This window comes from Ambystoma mexicanum, chromosome 12 (assembly GCF_040938575.1).
Source record: "Ambystoma mexicanum isolate Mex_15411 chromosome 12, UKY_AmexF1_1, whole genome shotgun sequence".
Lineage (NCBI taxonomy): Eukaryota > Metazoa > Chordata > Amphibia > Caudata > Ambystomatidae > Ambystoma > Ambystoma mexicanum.
In genome coordinates, this window is record NC_090936.1 from 8231844 (window position 1) to 8252503 (window position 20660).

The 20660-nt window shown below is 46.0% G+C and overlaps 1 protein-coding gene across 2 annotated transcripts in view; it reads right to left on the reverse strand.

Annotated features, from left to right (window-relative positions):
- SEMA3C (semaphorin 3C) overlaps positions 1 to 20660 on the reverse strand; it is a 275215-nt gene that overhangs the window by 121678 nt on the left and 132877 nt on the right. For both annotated transcript variants that reach the window (XM_069627800.1, XM_069627799.1), the window contains exons 4-9: positions 18906 to 18968; positions 15812 to 15931; positions 7933 to 8023; positions 3996 to 4115; positions 3342 to 3484; positions 1197 to 1311 (exon numbers count right to left, since the gene is read on the reverse strand). In XM_069627800.1, the coding sequence (XP_069483901.1) occupies positions 1197 to 1311; positions 3342 to 3484; positions 3996 to 4115; positions 7933 to 8023; positions 15812 to 15931; positions 18906 to 18968 (652 nt within the window). The remainder of the gene's footprint in view (positions 1 to 1196; positions 1312 to 3341; positions 3485 to 3995; positions 4116 to 7932; positions 8024 to 15811; positions 15932 to 18905; positions 18969 to 20660) is intronic.

Consider the following 20660-nt stretch of genomic DNA (forward strand, 5'->3'; position numbering starts at 1 on the left):
TGCTGCTTCTCTCTCAGTGAAACCATGCTTTGTGCTGTGGTGCTTTCTACTCCCAACGCTTTAATTCGGATTAATAGGCAACTCGCCCATAAAGATCCATGCTCCTCGAAGTCTCTAAATAGGCAAATAACACTACATACATGGCACAATCTCTAATTGGGTAGAACGATGGCAGCCTTGGAGCAACCCTCACCCCAGCTAGAGTTGATAACCCACCAAATGAAATCCAGTCAGGATGTTGTACAACTTGAGTAGCTTACACAAGGATATGAGGAGACCTTTAAAAACGTAGGTCACCCAATGTGTCCTCCTCACCCTTTCAGGAAGTCAAACCCTTCCTTGGCACCAAGTGCCACATGTCAGAAGATGCAGCGGCCAGTAACCATCAGTGGCAGTTCCCCTCTAGTTCCCAGGCACTACAGAAAGGCATCCTGGGTACCCAAATTAGCCCAAATGCAGGCCTTTCACACCAGACAATTGTCCGTTCTCTCACTATGTGCCTTTGTGTCTCATTCAATGTCTCAATCATGTATGTTTGGAAATCCTGTTGTCCATTTCGTGTTGTGGTGTTGGCATGGCGGGTGGTTCCTTTGCAATGTGGAGTGTAGAAGCCTTTGGAGCCTCTTGGAAACCACATCACAGTGTGATTGCAAACTGCAATCCAGGAACATGTCTGCTATTGATTGCTTGGGTGACTGAATATGTATGTATATGAACCAGGATGTCTGCATAGGATAATGGTCCTGCACAGACCCGCCCTTCCACATGTAGACAATGTGGAGTACAAATGCCATAAACACTGTGTAGAACATTGCATATGTTAACAGTTCACTACATTTTTGTACATAGGAGTTACTGCTGACACACATCATGGGACATATTTGTAAAAGTTTTAATACTGATTATTATTTATGTATTTAAAATATGGTTTATTTAATATAACCTAGTGAAATTTAAAATCACACTTCTACTAAAATCAACTAAAATCACATTATCTAATAGATCCATGCAATTAATATGACCAATGAAGAAGTGGTCAACATTGCATTCTTCATTAAAACATTGTGGAATTCCATGCACTGAATGTATTTCAATGTATTTTCATTGAGGACAGCTGCACACTTCTGTTGCTAATATTGCGCAATATTAGCATTTTTTCAGACAATGCCATGGTTCCGGAAATTGATCAACGTTACCCAATTCATCGAAGTGTGTCTCCGTCCCATCCTCCTCCATCACCGAGCAGACCAGCTGCGCCTTCAAGAAGGTGGTCCATTTGTTGACGAGACTGCGCTGCCCACCAATGTCATTCTAGAAAGAGGGATAATGTGGTGATACACCAGGCGGTACTCGTCACAAGTCACGCCTACTAAGACGAACCAGGGCGCCCCTTAGAAGAGAAGACCCTCCTCCATAAGCACCGGTCATTTGCCGCCAGAAATCTCTGTGGATAACTTTGCAGCTACTGCAATCTCAGCACCGCTCAGACCAAGGTCAGAGGTCATCACTTGCAATGATGTCACTGGGACAAAGTGAAAGTGATGACACTTCTGCTGCCTCCATGATTTCACTTGACCGATGCCGACAAGTAAGCTAGCTATCGCTTCTGGCACAAATGCTCTGGAGCCAGGCTGTACCCTGGCATTGATCAGAGCAAAATATGGCCACCAGTCAAAGGGGTCTTGCAGGCCATGTAGGCAATACGAGGCCAGCGTTGATATTACATGTGCAACATTAAATATCTGCATCAGGTGTAATGTTAGGAATAGTGAATAGTGCTTCCCAGCGTAGATCACTAAAACAGGCCTTATCTGGCACTCCTAATAGGTTTATCTTGGTATATAACTTACTGTTGGAATTTCAATAGAATCTATTGAGTTATGCCCGTTATTCCAGCTTACCTGCGAGCCTGATGACACACGGAGGGTAGGACTATGCACTTCTGCTCGTATTTCTGCACACTATTCATGGCTTATTCTTGTAACTATAAAGGCCATCTTACTTCTGTATATATTTGCACATTCTGTATACTCTGTATTTATGTGATTTCTGTACCTGGTGCATATTTGTAACTATGCAAGCTTTGTATCGTCATACTGCTACGCCCTTATGCGCCCCAGACCCGTAGGTATAACAAAAAAATAAACAAAACAAACTAAAGTCTGAAATACCCAGAGACCAGATCACCCAGATGACTCTGCACCAAAAAAAAAAGAAAATTGGCTTGCAAACCCTTTGCTCCGATGGGCAGTAACCTACATCAGACATACGCATGCACAGAATAGTACAAACATGTGTTGAACCCCTGACAAGAAGCCAGTCCCCCAGAAACACCGAAACTATGTCCCTGGAAACAGGCTCTTAAATACGGTCTTTGCCTCCTACTGTTTTATTCAGAGTTCGGTAGAAGCTTGACCTGGTAACGCCACCACTGGGCACCACTGGCCACAGCTTAGCCAGTGGTGCCCAGTGGTGGCGTTACCAGGTCAAGCTTCTACCGAAGATCTTAAGTGAACAAGAGCATCACAGATTCACTTAAGGAATCTGTGTAGGCTGCGCCCACTCCTGCAGGTATGTATATCTAGAACGAGCAAATGTCCCCTTTCTAAATGACAGCCCAGCCTTCTCCCGATTCTCCAGGATCTCAAAGAGTCTATCATAAGCCCAAGACAGCATTGAACGTTAGTTGGTTCACACCACTTTTGCATAGTCCAACGTTCCCAGGGGAGAGGGAAGATTAAAGTCCCCAAAGGTTCACCAACGACTTACTGACTTTTGATCCAAACCCCCTCAACATAACCCCAGCTATGTTTGTGACTCACAGGCCCCCCCAACCCCACTTCCCAATGGCAGGAACAGAGGGGCTTTCCTCCCTCCTCTCTCCACCTTCTCATGTCACTGAGTGCCAATTCAGATTCTATCGTTCAAAACAGCCTTTCTATGTGTACTCATCTCCCACTTCACACACAAGGGAATGCATGCATGTTGATATCCTGCACATTGATTTGCAGAAACCCATGATTTATAAAACTGAGATGAAGTTTGAATCCATTGATTACATGAAGAAGCCAAAGATCCAGTGTTTATTACAATGAGGGAAATCATTAGAGCCTATAAACCTGGTTATCTGTGCGTTGCTGCATCTTAAGAACGCAGACGGAGGGCTGCATTAGTCAGATATCAGGCATACACGCCCTCTGCTCATGCTCTCAAATACGTCGAGCGGATCCTGGCCGGCCAACAGGAAATGTATTCTGATTACTCTAATGCAATGTTTGTCTTCTCATTACCTTGTTATGCTCATTAAAGCTACTGGAAATAGCACAGGGACACATACTGACCGGGCAAATTCTGGCAATCATTGAGTGGATTTGCTTCGTCGTTCCGCTGTTGTCCGTCATTCGCTCTTTGAAGAAGAAGTAGACTTTGGCATCGTTGGGATCGGAACCATCCGGGAGGAGTTTCGCATCCACAAAAATTGGCTCTGAAAGGAAAGCGCTGCCAGTTAATTGGATGAAAAAAATGTTGATAAAATCTTAAAAAATCATTGATATTTGTTCTCCAAACCAACAAATATTCAAGAAAATCATGAAAATATATTATTGACAAAGAGAACTTGGACGAGTATTATGGGCAAAGGTGAAAAGCTCCCACAACAAGTCACTCTATATGCAATGTAGTACCGGGGACTAGAGCTCCGGGGCACAGAGCCCTCCCAGAAGAGGGTGCAATCTGCATGCACCACGCAATAGTTACTCTGTAGCAGTCTTACTCGCCCAGCGTCTCAAAGGTGGCAATGTGGGGTTGCAGAGTTTGGGACACTTCCATCCTGCTGCAAACACTGGTGCTGTCTTTGGGTGGACACCTTACCCCACAATTAGCTCACCTATTGTACCCCAACACCAGGATGCTTTTGCATAGTGCCACCCCCTTTTCACTGTTGACCTCTGGTGAATGTATTGGAAAGCATATTTTGAAGGGCCGCCCTCACTTACCACTTAACCACTTGGAATTGTGCTGGTCCGTTCTCACTGCATTCCGTTTGGTTACACTTCGGAAAATGGCGGCATCGGTTCCCATGAAATCGATAAACATCCCGGAAAACAGCTCTTCATCTAAAACATGAACATATTAATGAAAAAAGCACATTATGCAAAGGCCATATAACACAGAAGAGAACTTTAGAGTAGAGAATACATTGGATATGCAGTGTATACTATTTATAATTCAGAAGAGATTTGCCAGGCATTTCGGTGCTGGACTTTCCTTGGGGCGGACAAAGACTGATATGTAGTGGACATTCTCTTCTGGGAAAGGATGGTGAGCTAAAGACTCTGGTTGAGATCTAACCCGGGATATAGGCCGGTAGTAGATAGAGTCCCAGAACCCCCCTTGTTTTTACCATTGATAATGACTGTTTTTCTGAGAACTTAGATCTAGAACTGTGCACTTTGACAGTATGTCAATATCAATGACTAGGATATTTTGAAGGCGCAACATCTTAATTAAATTTGGTATGGAGGTCTCCCGATTTTGCATGCGATAGCTCAGGACTGAAAATAGATCTCAGTGCATTAGGCCTCATTTCCCATCCCATCTCCTGCAGTGATCAAGGGACTTCTCAAGATGAAGAAAGCAAGTCACCCAATCTATCCAGACTCCCCTCACGACCCCTCATTCTCCTTGTGGGTGTGTGGGGGAGGGGTGAAATTGTTTCGCAAATGTAAGATCGTCCCTGGTCGGTGACCGCTACTGTGGTGCAGTTTCTTTGTAAAATCCTAATGCCTTCACATGCCATCGTTGACCTTTCCCTCTATGCCCCCTGGCATCTCTTTCAGCTTGCTCACCCATGCAGTGACACTGGCAGGCACTTAACATCAAACATTTAGCTGTATTCATGGAAGTTTCCGGAGAGTTCATGGTAATTTAAAAAACTGTTTTTAAAAAGACAAGTTTGCCTTGTTTCAAGTGCAGTTCTAAATTAACTACTTGTGTAGTGTCATGCACTGGAATCCTGTTGAAAATGGGTACTTGTTTGAAGAAAGGTCACACTTGTAAACAGGCCCAAATGTTAGCTCTACATTGGTGTTTGCCTGGCATTTCTGATCCCTCAAAATTGGCACCATTTCCTCAAGGTGTGCCATTTGTTTAGGGTTCTAGGTAGGAACATTCTCGTGAGTATTATTTAATAAACACCTTCTTTCCCCATAAAGGGTGGGATAAAGAAATATGACCTAGTGCCACAAAGTCTCTATCCCTCACACTAATACATACAACACAAGAACACATGGATTTGGCTGTTTTCAATTGTACACAATAGAAAAAATAAAAAAAAACTATAGGTTTGAACAAAGTAGTTCTTGTGACCAGGGTTTGATTCCCTCCCCTGGATTAATGCAGGAATACCCTTGGTAAATACAAATCAACTGGGAAAGTTCAGATTCAACACAAGGGAAAGGTTGGATGAACTGAAAAGAAAACAGATAGCACACATATTTATGAAAGTGACAGGATGTTTTCACTTTGAAGTAAATTTCATTCAAGAACTACTACTTCTGGTAATGCCACACTTGATTACAGTATTTCCTTGGATGAACAAGTAATTTTCTTTAAAGCGCTTTGGCCCAAACACATCTTTTTTCCGATGCACTCGCCTGCCAGCACTATGTAAACCAGGAAAGGTACCAATAGTACTCGCCTGCCAGGATGTATACTCCTACAACTACAATTATTCTTGGTTTCAATATGTGTTCCAAGATTCTCCACACCAGTACTCATTATTAAAAGAGGCAGACATTACTGAACCCTCACCACAGTGTCTTGGTAATGGGGGTTACAGGTCTCTTCCTGTTGGTATCTCCAAAAAGGGTATTCATCCTGGTTGCCTTTCTTCTGCTCTTTCACAGCCTCTTGGCTGTTGTCAATGCAGGTTACAGATTAGCCACAACTGGTGTCCCATATAAGGAGAAATGCACCCTTGTATTGCTTCATCTATTCGGAATTCAAGGGTAGTGGTTTCTGTAAAAGGTTCATTTTGGAGCGGCCCAGAGCTATCTTGAGCTTTAAGATAACTCAACAGTCTTCCGATGAAAATGAGAGGCCGAAGAAGTGTACCACTACATCTTCAATCTTTCTGCTTTCCAACTACTGCCCTCTAGACAGCTTCTTCTCAGAGCTGTGACAGCTCCAGCGTTCCTCCTGCACACTCTAGTGCTGCTCCTTGGGCTGGTAGCACGTATCCCTCTCGGCTGGGCTTTTCATTCCAATACCACTTTTTCCACAGCGCCTTCTCTGCCACACCACTGGCCTTCACATCTCTTGTCACCATCTTCTGTCTGCTTCTGCGACTGACCCAGCATTCAGGCCTTTCTCTGCCTCATCTGCTCCTTCGGTGTCCTCCTGTCCTCCTGTCCTCCTGTCCTCCTATCCTCTTCCTTTCTGCTGCAATTCATTCCAGAGTTCAAATGTACTGCTCAGGTGTCACGGACCAGGACAACTAGACCTCACATTCACGTTAAGGACATTCTTGATCCTTACTAACCCTGGACTCCTATTTTCTGTCCCAATATCAAGAGCATTATGGATCCGGAAATCCCTCATAGTCGTGGGGTTTACATTATGAAATGTATTTTATAATCAGAACCCCACAACTATTACCAAAGCAGAGTTAGGGAAATTACTATGAAAGGCTTGTGTTTCAACATTGGTTTTTGAACCTCTTTATACTTTAAGTGTGCAGAATAAGCTGTTTGAAACCTCATAACAATTTGAGGATGTTGCATTCACCTCATGAGTGGAAGACCTTTCATAACATGTTCTATTGATATTTTCAGAGAAGGGGTACAATGGCAGCATGCCACTAAATATTTGGGGATCTCATCCACATACAATGAATACCACATCCCTCCCAAATGAGTCACCACATTGCGCTAACAGCCAAATCTACCATGTGATGCACTCTCATAATGGCACCCTCCAGGGTCAGGATCGGGATCAGCTGGCGGCTGCCTTCCCCTGGCCACATGGGAGGGGATCTCAGGCTGGGGTCTAGCGGTGATAAATCCTGCGCAGTCATCACGAAATACACATGCACCACTTACTGCCATAATGATATAAGTATAACCTGATAAGATGATAATGGCTGAAAAGTGCCTAGACCAAAGATAAAATTGTGTGTCTTGCCAATGTTGTGTCAGTGATCATCAACAAAACAATAAAGGATAGGAGTGTCTTGCAGCAAAATCTACTTCTTGCCTAAACTCCTTTGGCATCTAGAACAATAGAGCAGGAATCAAGGCTGCTCGTTATGTATTGAACCCTGTCTCCTGGTTTCAGCGTAATGCACATATGGCAGCATATTGAACATATGGAATAGGACACAGAATGTGTTGTTTTTCAGATAGACATTGGGACGTGCAGAAATGTTAACAGAGCTGTCTTGAATTGCACATTGCCTAGAGTCAAAATATCGTCCACCAACTATGCTGAGGTCCCTCCACCATACAGTTGCTATCTACATGACATCCACCCCCTTCCCTTCTTAATGACATACATCAAAAGACCTTTTGGTATGCAAAACCCTGGTGAGAGGATAGTGCCCTTTGAATGGGTGTGTTCATTTGTTCCTATTTCCCAGGATACCTCCTGTTGGCAGGCTGTCCTGTTAGAGAGAGATGTTACCAGACCTCACAAAGGATCAAAGGCTCTGCCATTCAGTCTCTTGCCGTGCAAGCCGACAGAGCCAGGCAGTAGGAGAATACACATAACCCTTCCACAGCTGACACAAATAAAGAGGATATGTCAGTTTGATAATACATGTATGAAATAATACAAAGCAGGGCTTGTACACTTTAGCCAGATGGCAAACCATCACAATACTGCATGTCTACAATGATACATACAGTGCCTGAGTCTCTTGCCAGCGTTACTTACTGATCATCACAGAAACAGTGTTCACCTTGGGGTTGAAAGAGCAGCGGCCTTTCCCTGACTCGTTTTTAAAGTCGATCAAGAAAACGTGGTCCTGCAACATACAAAGCATATCTCGAGTTACAGACAAAATAACAGATCACACAAAGTGTCATCTCAAACTGGCTTCACATTCGGTTGCAGAAACATCACAATGACACAGTGTAGATATGCAACCAACGGGAGTGTACCTCTGATACGTGCACCTTGAGTTCTGAAGTGATCTCTTGTAAAGAGGAAATGAAAAGCATTATTTCGGTCCATGTATCTTTCAGGAACAAGAACCTTATTCTGGGCAGGCAGAATTCACATGCGATAGAAGATAATTAAGTGTTAGTGGAGGCATGTTACATGTAATTAGATCCTGGTTACCAAATGTAATAGAATTGTAAGCAAAGACAGAGACCTATTGAGGGTGATAGTAGACAAGTGGCACTGAACCCCCAGTATTGCCATAGCCCAGTCTGCTCCAGCTCCTCACCTGCACCGTTTAGCATTAACATGCAGTGTGTGTGTGTATGAAATGAGGATAGTGGAGCGAGCAACTCCCTGGAACAGGCTGGGACTCTTTCCACTCTGGAAATGATGCAGGCCAAAGGTGCGCCTTCCAGGATGCCCTCTGCCAGACATCTCACACCCCCGTTAACGTGGAACCACAAGGAGCCGCAGACTTTACGATCTCAGTGCTCCACCCACCGCCACATTCCCGCTCTTCCAACCCGCAACATTGTGGAAGCGGCTTCTGGGGTTTCATTTTTCTAAGCTCCCCACACGTTTAAATTTTCAGATATGACCCCACTCTGGAACCATGGCCTCCTAGGTGCATTCTAGAGTTGATGCAATAGATATAGGAACCTTTAGAGGTTCCTATAAGTTAGCCACTCGGTATCATCATATCAGTGTCGCACAATAGGAATGTCACAGAAATGATGCTCCCCTATAAGAGCATGGGAATCAGGTCAAGTACATCTTCTCTGCAAAGCACTTCCAGATCTGGGTCCTGATGATGAAAGTGGCCTTCATGTCGCCTCTTAAAGAGTGATATTTTGTGGGTTACTTGCCCCACAGTGCTGCTCTTTCTTTATCCACCCTCCCTTTCTCAATACCGTATCGGGCAACCCCACACCCCCCTCCGACACTAATTTCTCGCTGAATGGCGGTCTCAGCTCACCCCCTGGTTCTTCCACCTCTCCCACTTGCCTGTCTGGCCCTGTTCAGTCCACATTTCCAGTCTGTAGAAGAAAGCACTATGCCATGACCCGCATAGAACGCTCTTTTGCGCGTGCTGCTTCAGGACGGGGGTCTGCCCTGCAATTCATAAGCCCCTCACTCCACAACCAAAGTAATGTGACATTGTGACAAAGACAAATGACTGCTGAGAGGACATCGTGTAGTATGTTAACATGCCGGTAACAGCTGGAGTCATTTGTAGTATTTGCTGTGTACCCCGTGGCAATTACAAGTAATTCCCACTTATGCTTTTGACTCATGGCACTGTCATGTGCCCTGCAAAGGCATGTTATGCTATCAGAAGCTAGTTGGAGGTTTGTAGTTTTCTATGGCTATGAAAGATGCAGTCAATGCACATGTGCACGGCAGGCACACACGCAGAACCCCCCAGAGCTCTTCCCAGGAACTCTGGCACAGCACTCACAGCTGCATTGCATGAATACAACAGCAAAGCTCACTTCCTCAACACTAACCGCCTTCCTTGCTTTTCAAATCCACCTGAGGGCAACCACACCATGCCAAGGGCAGGGGAGGGGGCTATTAAACGCAATCACATGAAACACGCCACAGCTGGCATGTGCTCACAAGTGTCGTCCTGATGCCACCAGGGACGCACAGTGCAAAGTGCACACTTGACCGCAGATCCAGCCAAAGTGAAGCAAAGCCTGCTGCAAGAAGCAGGTGGCAGGGGTCCTTTCGCCCCAAATACGGGCTTCCCGCTGGGCTGCCTTGCCCGTTACGTCTCTGCTTGCCAAGGAGTCAGTATTTAAGAGCGCCTTATGTTTGCACAGCTCAGGCGTCTCGCGTCTTGGGATGAGTCACAGGCGCGCCAAGTGGGCTCCCTGGAACGGTATTCATCCATCAATCCATTCCTCGCGAGATCTGAGAGAGAACTTCAAAAGCAACCGCCAAGATGGCCTCTCGCAATTCAGACCAAACAAACTATACAGCAGAGCCCAGCAGCGGGCCGGAAAGAGTCACAGACGCTGCAATGGCGCCATTGCAAACACAGTGCGGCCTTCCCGGCACACCCCAGGCCTGCGGCAGCTCGCTGCCTAGACACATATTCTCTGGGAAAGTGCCATTCTTGAGCAGCCAGAGGCTAGACCACTGTTTGAGCAGACGGCTGATACTTCTGCCCCCGCTCAGCTGCTCCCCACTCGCACCGTGCCTTCGGCTCCCTGGTAGTTCAGCCGTCTCGACACCAAAGAGTAACAATCTCGCCGTTTCGAACAAACATGGCACCTGCTGGCTAACCCGTCCACAAGGCTGCCCTATACGCCAGCACGGAACAACTATCACAGTGCTACAAAAGCTGCCAAGGCTCAGTACTATGCTAATCCCATTCTCAATGCCTCTTATGCATCAAAAGAGCTCTTTCACATAGCCAAAGAATTATGCACTCTGGGTCAGTCTCATTCTACAGTTATTTGTACCCAAATCCATTGCGACCACATTGCTGCCTTCCTTCCGCAAAAAATGTGTGTTATACGGGGAAAGATATGTGCCGAAATATCTACCTCCCTTAGTAGCATGGAGCCGCTGTTCTGTCTGACTGTACAGTGTCTGAACACAGTCTCAGAGCAGCACTAACCGTGCTTTCCATCTAATCGGAAATCTGCCTCTCCAGCTGCTCCCATTGCACTCTCTACTCTTCCGGATCTCTCTGGGGGCTTGGCTCCCCTTCTCACCAATGCTCTTGGATACTCTTGCACCATTGGGTGTATCCCTGAGCCTCTTGAGCATGCCATGATCTCCCTGTTGTTGAGAGATGGGACAATAGGTTTCTGCCATTGCCTGATCAAGGTAGGGTTTCTTCTTCTTCCTGCTGTGGTGAAACAATTGGAAAATATTGTTACCCTCCCAGTTGTTGGCCTATCTTGAGAGCAATCACATTTTCAGCCAACCTGTAGGGGGTGTTCACCCAGGGATGGGCACTGACTCCATGATGGTTGCACTTCAAAGCAATATCACAATGTTACATGACAGCGGAGAGATTACTATTCTTATTTTGTTAGTCGATGGTGTCATAGGCTGTGGAGAGGTCAAGAGTATTTGATAGAAGTGCCTTTCTGATACTGGAGTTCCGGGTGTCCCTTTGAAATGGTTCTCTTCTTCTCTCTCGGATCGCACACAGCTGCTGTCTACTCCTCTGTTCACTTCCTCTGTTATTACGATTGACTGTGGAACCCCACAGGGTTCGTCTCTCTCTCTTTCTCTCCATTGCTTTTTAATTTACATATAGTCACACTAGAAATAAGTTTAGCCAGTTTTGGTGTGCACTTTTTCACATACGCCGACGATACCCTGATTCCCTTCCATCTAGACACCCCTAATAAAAATCCTCCCCAACTACTGAGAGATAGGCCCCTACTGCTGAGAGGCAAACAACTGGCTAAAGTGAAAGGGACAGAAGACCGAGGTATTGGCCAGGCTTCTGTGGGCCCCTGCTGGATCTCATAAGACATGCCGGCCAATACTCCACTTTTGCCCGCTGTCCTAAACCCTCTGCTGTGCTGAAGAGTCTAAGCAATGTCCTGCGGCTCTAGAGAGGTGCAGATATCTTCAGTGGGTCAAACTGGCCTTACCAAACTGAACGTTGGGAAGCAGCTGCTTCCCTTTCTTCCCAGCGAAGCCAGAGCTAGATTTGTAACCGTTGCAGTCGTCTATTGACCCCATGATGGTCAGCCAGTGGCGCTGGTCCAGTGCCTTCAGATTCTGCAGGATGCAGCGGCCCGGCTCGCCCTTAATGCTGCCAGAATGTTTCACTCCTGTGATCGTCTTCAGCGCCTTCACTGGCTGCCTGTTAAAATTCAACTGGCTTCTAAGATGTTGTGTATTGCTCACTGTGCTTTTCGTTCTGCTGGGGCTGAATTTCTTCAATGGAAACGTTCTCTCTAGCTGAGTGAAGAGATCTCTTAGTGTAGTAATCAGTTTCTGTTGTCTGTCCCCCGCTTCTCAATGTGCTTGTGCAGGGGCCAGATCCTTGTCTGTGCTGGCTCCTTCCTTGTGGAATGGTCTCCTGTACCACTTACGGGCCATCCATGTTTTAGAACAGCAGTGTTTTGTGCTGTTTACAAAATATGGTTAAATGTCAGCTGCCTCCTTAACCTCGCGGGTTACTTAATGTCTTGATGCCACCAGGCGTTGATAAAGCGTGGCAAATTCCATTCCATTCCATTAAACTGCCCCCTATTGGAATTTCCATACGGATGTAAAGCCTAGTAACAAAACACAATCACACATGGATGCTAGTGCCCTCTCTGGAATTGGAAAAACGCTCATTGAGTGGACCCAAAAGTGCCAGGTGTGCCAGAGGTACTGAAATAATCCAAGCCAAACTCTCTTGCACTTAATACAGGTGATCTTTGTCTACCGCATTGTTGTATTATCTTCCTAAGCCAGCAGGGACAGCGTGCACACACCACATCCCGAGCCTCTGCACTCTCTGGATATAAGCAATGGATGTCATACGTGTCATGATGTCATTCACGATGAACTTCAACATGATATTTACAAAACCTGAAGGGGAATGGGCGATAGGGCAACTCTATCCAGTCACTCCCAGTAGCCGATCAAATGTTTTAACCCATGCACAGTCTATATCTGGGGTCCATACCTAAGACCGTCCCAGTATTCATCACTGTAACAGTACAACCAATTGGCTGGCGTACTACATGGTGGGTGGCATGACACTAAAGGAATTGATTGGTTGGCATCTTGCCAACCAACCTTGGACATTTGTGACAGGTCAATAAGATATGTGCCAGATGGGTAGTAGGGAGAACATGAGCTCGGGGAAAGACCGTAATAAATGAAAGACTGTTCATTGGCCTCTCTCTAAGGAATGAGTAATGGTAAATACCTTGGGCAAGGTCAAGTACATAAAGAGTCCCCATTCATTATGTGTCTGCTTCTAGCAAGTATCACATCTTCTGCTGGGACCAAATGAATAGCCAGTGTCTGCCAACTACAAGTCACGTGCTAGAGGATTATGTATGAAGTGGACTTAATAATAGGTAAGGTATTACCGCCTACTGATTAATAGGTGTGTCGTGGTTACTTGTGCCTCTGGGGACACTCTTGAGTTATTCTTCAAGGGGTCCATTTGGCTCACTGTGATATGGCCTTCAACTGACAAGTGTTGGATGTGCTCTTATAAGCTTGAATTAATTGGGGAGTATCCTGCCTCTGTCGTGGGAAGCAATATCTCGTGCCTTTGATCTGCCAGTGCCAAGGTCAGAAGGAGACAGGTTGGAAATGACTGCCAACCACTGCTTCAGTTCTACACAGCTCTATATTTCTGTAGATTCACACTTTTTATTTCTCTAAAAACCTTCATGCTTTTGAACGGACAAATGCCCTGCGTGGTGTCTATTTTGAACAAAATGGATGCCCTATTGCACTCTGGCTTCTATGCTAGTGAGATATACGTATGTGTTGTTTGTATTCTTCATGTGGAGTACATAAATTGAGTGCACCACAAACATATACATTGACTAAGTACTTTCTCTCAGACGCCTACATTTGACACAATGTTACAATGTCAATTAATTGGAGCTGAAGATGGCAAAAGTAGTCAAACCAGGTCTTGTTGTACCTGCCTCTGATAAGGGCGGTATGATTGTCTGAGTGAGTATCGCTTCTCACCTGTCAGGTAATGGATTGGGGGAGGGGCACGCACTATGGGCAACATATACATCTTTCAAACCACATTTAATGAATGAGCAATGTTTGAGAATCAGTGTGTTGGGAGGAAAAGGAAGTAGAACAATGACTCACATAGCATTGTGGGGAAGCCATTAACCTAAATGAAAGTATCAAACATCCTCACAGTCCCTGCAAACATAAAGTGTGTCATGGCCGAGAGAAGGGCTTACAACCTAATATGGGACGATGTGAAGATGCAAAAACACGGCGGACCGCTTCATTGAAATGTTAATAAGGAGGACCCGTGCTTGGTTCATAGCTGATTAGGGCCTAGGCTTAAAAGCAACACAGCTCTCTTCTGTATCTCTTGGTGCGATGGGCCAAGTAAGTCTTAATGTAGCGCCTGGAAATGGTCAGATGATCTTTACAAATAAACAATTACAACCAGATTTCACCAAATCCCGTAGGAATCCTTGTAATTAATGAACTTCACTTCTGTATAAGAGCTTTGCAAAGCGTGGGAATACAGTGTCATTCTTAGGCCATCGAGTTTCTGAATGATCTTGCAAAAATGGCTTGGAAACTAGGCCTGACGGCCTCACTACTAGTGGAAATGCAAGAGAAGACGGTAGGGAAGAAAAGGGGAGACGGGGGAGAGGAAAATACCGTACTAGGCCAACAACGTTTCAGATAGTACAAGTGCGTGACAGAGAGAAAGGTGATGGGGGGGGAGAAGGGGAAGGACATACATCACCTAAAATGCACTTGGCTTGGTGGACCAGGCCTAGTGTGGTGGATTTTTGTTTCTGTAAGTGTGCAGACAGGAAGTGAAAGGGAGGGGGAAGGGAACAAGTCCGCCAGTGCACCAGGGTCCTGGATTAAGTGCAAAGAGGTTATCCTTCTCATGGAGCAAAATCAAGAAGTGCAGTAGTGGTGAGCAGAGTGTGGAGGCCAGGGGGCAAGTGGGAGGACTGGTGTGGGAGCTTGAGACCTGTGTGGCTCTGGTGGTTCATCAGGTGACCAATCAGCAAATGGAGCGGAGTTAGGGAGAGAGGGGGAGGGAAGTAGACGAGAATAAAGAGAAGGGTAACAAGGGGTAGGGAGAGAAAGAATAACGGAAAAGGAGCTACGGCTCAAGACCTTCAGCAAGTTCTGGAAACTCCTTAAGGCGGAGAGAGGCAGGGAGGCTCTTCCAGAGGGAGGCACCTCCAGTGGATTAAGATCTACCCCCAAATCTCTGTTTGTGAAAGCGGCTCACCCAGAGAGATTTAGAGGTGAGCGGAGGGTTCTAGAAGGAGAGTACCTTAGTACTTTGGCTTCTGGTGCCATACTTTAAACTGAAGCAATCGCCAGAGCGGTCCAGCACATACAACATCCATGGGCTGCAAACATGTCAGCACACCGCTTGCTCTGCCGCTGTTATGCACGATGAAGGGGAATTGAAGTACAAGTGCGTGACAGAGAGTAAGGTGCGAACCACTTGAGCGTCCCAGAGGCTATGTTGCCAATAAGAGACCAGGAAACTGTCTTCAAAATGTAACGAGCCTCATAGGTGTGGATCCAAAAAGGGTCATGGAAAGGTTGGGAGGGGCCACCAGTATCCTTGATGCAGTAGTGGGATAAACCAGAGCTGCAACATCCTGAGGCCTCAGCCTCAGCCTCAAGGGCCACTCTGCTTCTGATAGTCCATTGTGTGGGGGAGGGCACCTCCTGTACCCATTGTGACTGATCCACAAAGTGCACACCATTTCATTATAGATCACTATTAATGCATAGTCTAGTGTGCCCTGCAAACATAACCGCCCAATATGGGTGCCAATACATATGTGTTGCTTGTTTAGGTCATGTGTGACACATTGATGTCTAGACGGCCAGTCAAAGTATTACATGGAAAGCTTTGTATTGAACCAAAAGTAATCCTCATGACACAATTATCACAAATAGTAAACATTGCGAAACTTACCTCCGACCTGCGACCTCTGTTCACATAGGTGCACACCGGGCTAAAAGCCCCACTACCGCAAATGTACAGGTGTGTTCGGTTGTAGCTCTGAATGACACGCACAAAGTTCCCACAGCCATGCTTCAAGGGGACAAAACAACACCATGTTTGTATGTAACAATAACACTACCACAAACAGAACACAGTTGGGTAACATTTTCCCGAGCCAAAACCCCCCACGGTGACAGGCATTATTGTGCAGCGTTGGTAGACACACACCACTGCACGTTCCAATAATGGTTTCACTCCCACAGGTGGCCACCCAAATCCTAGCTACACGTATCCTGACCGAGTCACTACGAGCTGTCATGGGCAGATGCTGTGCATTGTGGGTCTCCGGAAGAGATGCGTGGGTGCTGGGTAGCTTGAGTACACGGAAGGGAGTACTTTCATTGACTGCTCAGTTGCTCACCCTCAATTGTAAGACCATTCAGGTGGCCACCTGCAAATACAGATTCTGTACTCGTTGCAAATGTTTGAAATACACCCTAGATATTTCAAATAAGGATATCAGATATCAGTTGGCATTTTCCTATTTACCACCGAGAAGATATTTTGGAATTTGACCGGCCATTTTCTACGCAAACCCCGATAGCCCTCTTAGAACAACAATCTGTCTTATATGGCCGTTTTGGGTGACCCATTTGTCTCGTCTCAAATAACGATGTATTCTTGGCTATTTAAAAAAGGCCAATACATTACTGTTGCCTGATTTATACCTTCACTATCGGAAGAGGTTATTGTAAAATGTGGACCCGTGCACCAGAGGAATGACGCTTCACCCCCACATGCACCGGGGCTCCTGCTTATTAAACACACGTGTGTCAAAATGTCTTCAACTAAGAGCACTAACTTACCTTTTGTGCTCAGTTTAGGAGTCATGTGTGCAGCAGGGGCTTGCAGTCAGGGTAGACATTTTTAAATTAAAACGTATTCATTTGAATGATGTCTGTTTGTGAAACGCAGAGCTAAGTGAATGCACGACTCTCACACATCATGTCTTCCATACATTGGTCAGACTCAGTCTCATCAAGAACCAATCAAGACACCCAATCACTAAGAGAGCGTCTGGCTCCTTCTCTCAGCAGCACAGTGTGCCGCGCATGCGCGCCTGCATCACACTCCTGCCAGCCAGAGCTCCTGCTGGGCATCACTCACGCGGGTCCTCGCGGGCAGGTGTTTCTTTTCCAGCCTCGCCCTTATCTGCCCCCATCAGTGTCTGATGCCGAAATAGCACTTCATCCATCCTTCCGATGACACCCGAGGGGGGCAATGTTTGGACATAGCAGGGGGGCCTTCGTTAGGCTGCACTCAAGTGAGAAAAATCAGCGGGCACCCGGCATTTCTTCCCGTTTGCACTTTCAGGAGTGTTTGGACTATGTGGACAGATATCCGCTTCAAAAATGGGATTATTCTGTCTTCCTGTCCGAAGAATTCGAAATAGTGTGTACACTCAAATCTGTGACTCAAATACCGTGCTCATTTTTAAAGTACAACCCTTGCCACTCACGTGCACATAGTACACGGTCACAAGTCTTTCACCATTAGACACTGAAGCCAAACGGTGCCTTCGTGTGGTCCCACCTGATGACTGTCTGTTAAAAGGAAAGGGGACAAGGCCTTAAAATTACCATAAAACTAAAAGAGCACACTGGTTTACTCACTAATTAGCTGAGCACAGATCAGAAGAACGTTAGTGAGTGTTTTTATTTGTAAGTAACACATTTCTTCACTAAGTGTGACATTACAAATGACGGGCAGATCGCCAGTGCAAATATCAGACAGGTATTTAGCGCCTTTTATTTGCTATCAAGCTGCTCATGTTTAATTTCAGGAACAATGGAGGTTTTCGTGAGCGCAATATACAGGCATGGCGAATGAATAACGCTTTCTTTGAAGATTGCCTTTTCAAGGATATCGAGACATAGTTCAGGAAAGAACCCGTCATTAGACTTGCTGACTTCTAGCACCTGGCATCCCTCGCTCAGCTTTCAGAGAGGGCTTTACCGGACCCTTCCCCACCCTCGTGCTCCCGTGTACTACTCCTCTCCTTTCCTCCTCTCCCTTACTTACTATCCTTCTTACCTGAAAATACGGAGAAGTGAAGGGATGGAGGGAAGAGAAGGGTGCAGAGGGTAATTGCAATGTATCCATTTGCTGTGATGTGCTTCTTCTCACTCTCTCCCCATCACTCTTCCGACTCACTCACTACAACTGTACATGTTCCATTATTATCACTCTCCTTTCATTTCCTGGGAGATAGGGGTCTGCTGCTTCTTCTAGTCACTGACCCTCGCCAGCTCCATCTACTCCCAACTCCTTCTCCACGGCCTATCCCACTCACTTGCTACTCGACTGCTCCCACTACCGACTATCTCTGCTCCCAGCCGCTAGTACTCTCCCCCCTTACACACACACTGACACTCCACAGACCCCTCTCCTTCTGATAGCCTCCACCTCCTGTCCTCACTCAACCAACCCACCCCCAAGCATTCACAAACACCTCCTTACACACCGCACCCCCTCACAGGACTGGCCAACTTACCTCAGCAACGCACTTCCCTGCCTTTAGGGGATGTGACATGGGTTAGGTGTAGGAAGAGCTTGCATGCCCCGCCTCTTTTCCTGCCCCATCACCCACTGTGCCAGCGTGGGATAAGGTAAGGCCGGTCTCAATGCCTTTGATATTGATAACATGTGGGAGGGGGGGGGCAGGGTGTGCACCTCCTGGGCAGCCTAGGGGCTGAGGACAGGGTAGGGCACCGTCTCGAAGTATTAATGCAAAATACACGAAGCATGACCTTGTCAAGTCCCTGCCTTGACACTTCTCTGCTGGAGACCCCCCCATCCGCATATCTGCCCATGTACAAGGGGACTTTTTTCGGATGTTGAATTCTGTGTAAGGGCTGGAAGCTGTTGTTGAAATTCCATCCCGTCCCTGCACCAATAAGGCGTTTGCAAACCCTGCGCCCCTCCACTCTTTCCTTTGGCTGCCCTCGAAGTGCTCTGACTCACTGGCCAAACATGCACAATGTTATTTAGTTTTTGTACTCACTGTCGGATCCTTGCCAGCCATCTTGCACTCTTCAACTTTGCTGTTTGATGCCGGCCAGAAAACCTGTTGGAAAATAATAACACGTCACATTTCATATGCAACGTGGGCACGCAGGAGCCCCCTGCCTGGGTCCAGATGCCAATCTGTTGACAAGAGAACTAAAGTGAAACATTGCTCCAGCAGATAGAAGCAATACAGATGGACCAGAGACCAGCTGAGGACTAGTCATAACAGTGCAGAAATGGTCCCGATTTAATGATAGATATGTATTGGCGCGTCCATCTAGCCCGCAGACAGTTGCTCATAGTCCTCGCGCCATCTGAGCCTCCTATGCTGTGCTGCAATACCGGTCACTCAGGTGTACTCTATGCCACCCTAAGGTGCCGTGGGAAAAGCCAGCTCTTCTTTAGGTTTGGAAGGAACCATACACTCGGATCATTCACCAGGATGGAGTTCCAGAGGATTAGAGTGCAGCATGAGAAGGACTGCTTGTGCAATGAGAGAACTCAGAAACCGTCCAGTTTCCACTCATGGTAGGAATACACAGGACACTAGGCAACCGAAATTATTGGTTGGTAGCTATCCAAGGTCAGTAAGACCAATTCCATGTCAAAAATGCATGTGCTGTTATTGAAGTATGGTGAGAGAGGACCAGGTGTTGCTTCACATAATTATAAATGTTACCTCAATAGTCCTTTTAATTAAGGTTTACTACCATCTTGTACGACGGATGGGATGCAGAATAACTCAGACTGTGTAAGTAGGCAGTCTTATTTTTGGTGTAAATGTACCTCTCACCCGTTTCATTTTTAATAGTCTATATCAGGGAGTTCAAATAGGCATCAACGGACATCGCACAGTATGATCTCAATGCATTTCATAAAAAAACATTGACATACATGACATTATAATGAGTGAGTGTTTGCTATAGAAGTAAATTAAGAAAAACATATGTGGAATTGTGGTTGGCTTATGGGAAACATCAAAGTATACTTTCTATAGTGGGTGGGATTGTGATAGGGTCTGCACAGTTGGGTAGACAACTTCTACCCCCACCTACTACAATTCATCTTGTATTGTGTATCTAATAACTGTCAATCATTTGTTCTCACACTACAAGGCATTTCGTTATATGGTCTTCTAGAAAAGGTTGCTATGCTTGTACCATTCCAGAACATTGAAATCACTAGCAGCTCGTTAGGTGGTCCCCAGATGTCAGTGGGTGGACTTCACCTTGTCTCCCAACCCAATTAGCCCCATATCTTTCTTCACTTGTGCCGTCTGCCATTCAGACTGTCTTTGAACTTGGCCTTGTAGTAGCTTTTTTCTCTGGGAATATAAGGGGGTCTGTGCATGTTCTTATAAAGGTTCAGGTCTGCATGCTTCCCTCCTGGACTCACGTAACAGGAGACCGGGAATCAGCCCTTTTTGTAGCATTTAATTGCCTTGACTAAAGACAGTTGGCAACTTGAGTGCCAAGAGAGAACACCATAACAAGGGATGCCTCTGCATTTCACATTGACTGTTCTTTAAGGACTGATAACCCTTTGTGGCTGCCTCAACCTTTGACACCAGGCCAAACAATTTGAAAGTGGAACAAGGAAGGCTATCAGCTTACATCTCTGCTGCGACACACACATAGCTATCCATCCTCCTTTCTCCATGGGTTTTAGTAAACTCAAATTGCAACATTGAATATCCACATTCTATATCACATTCTTTCCTTTTGACCAACCTTCCCCATGTGTCATCCGA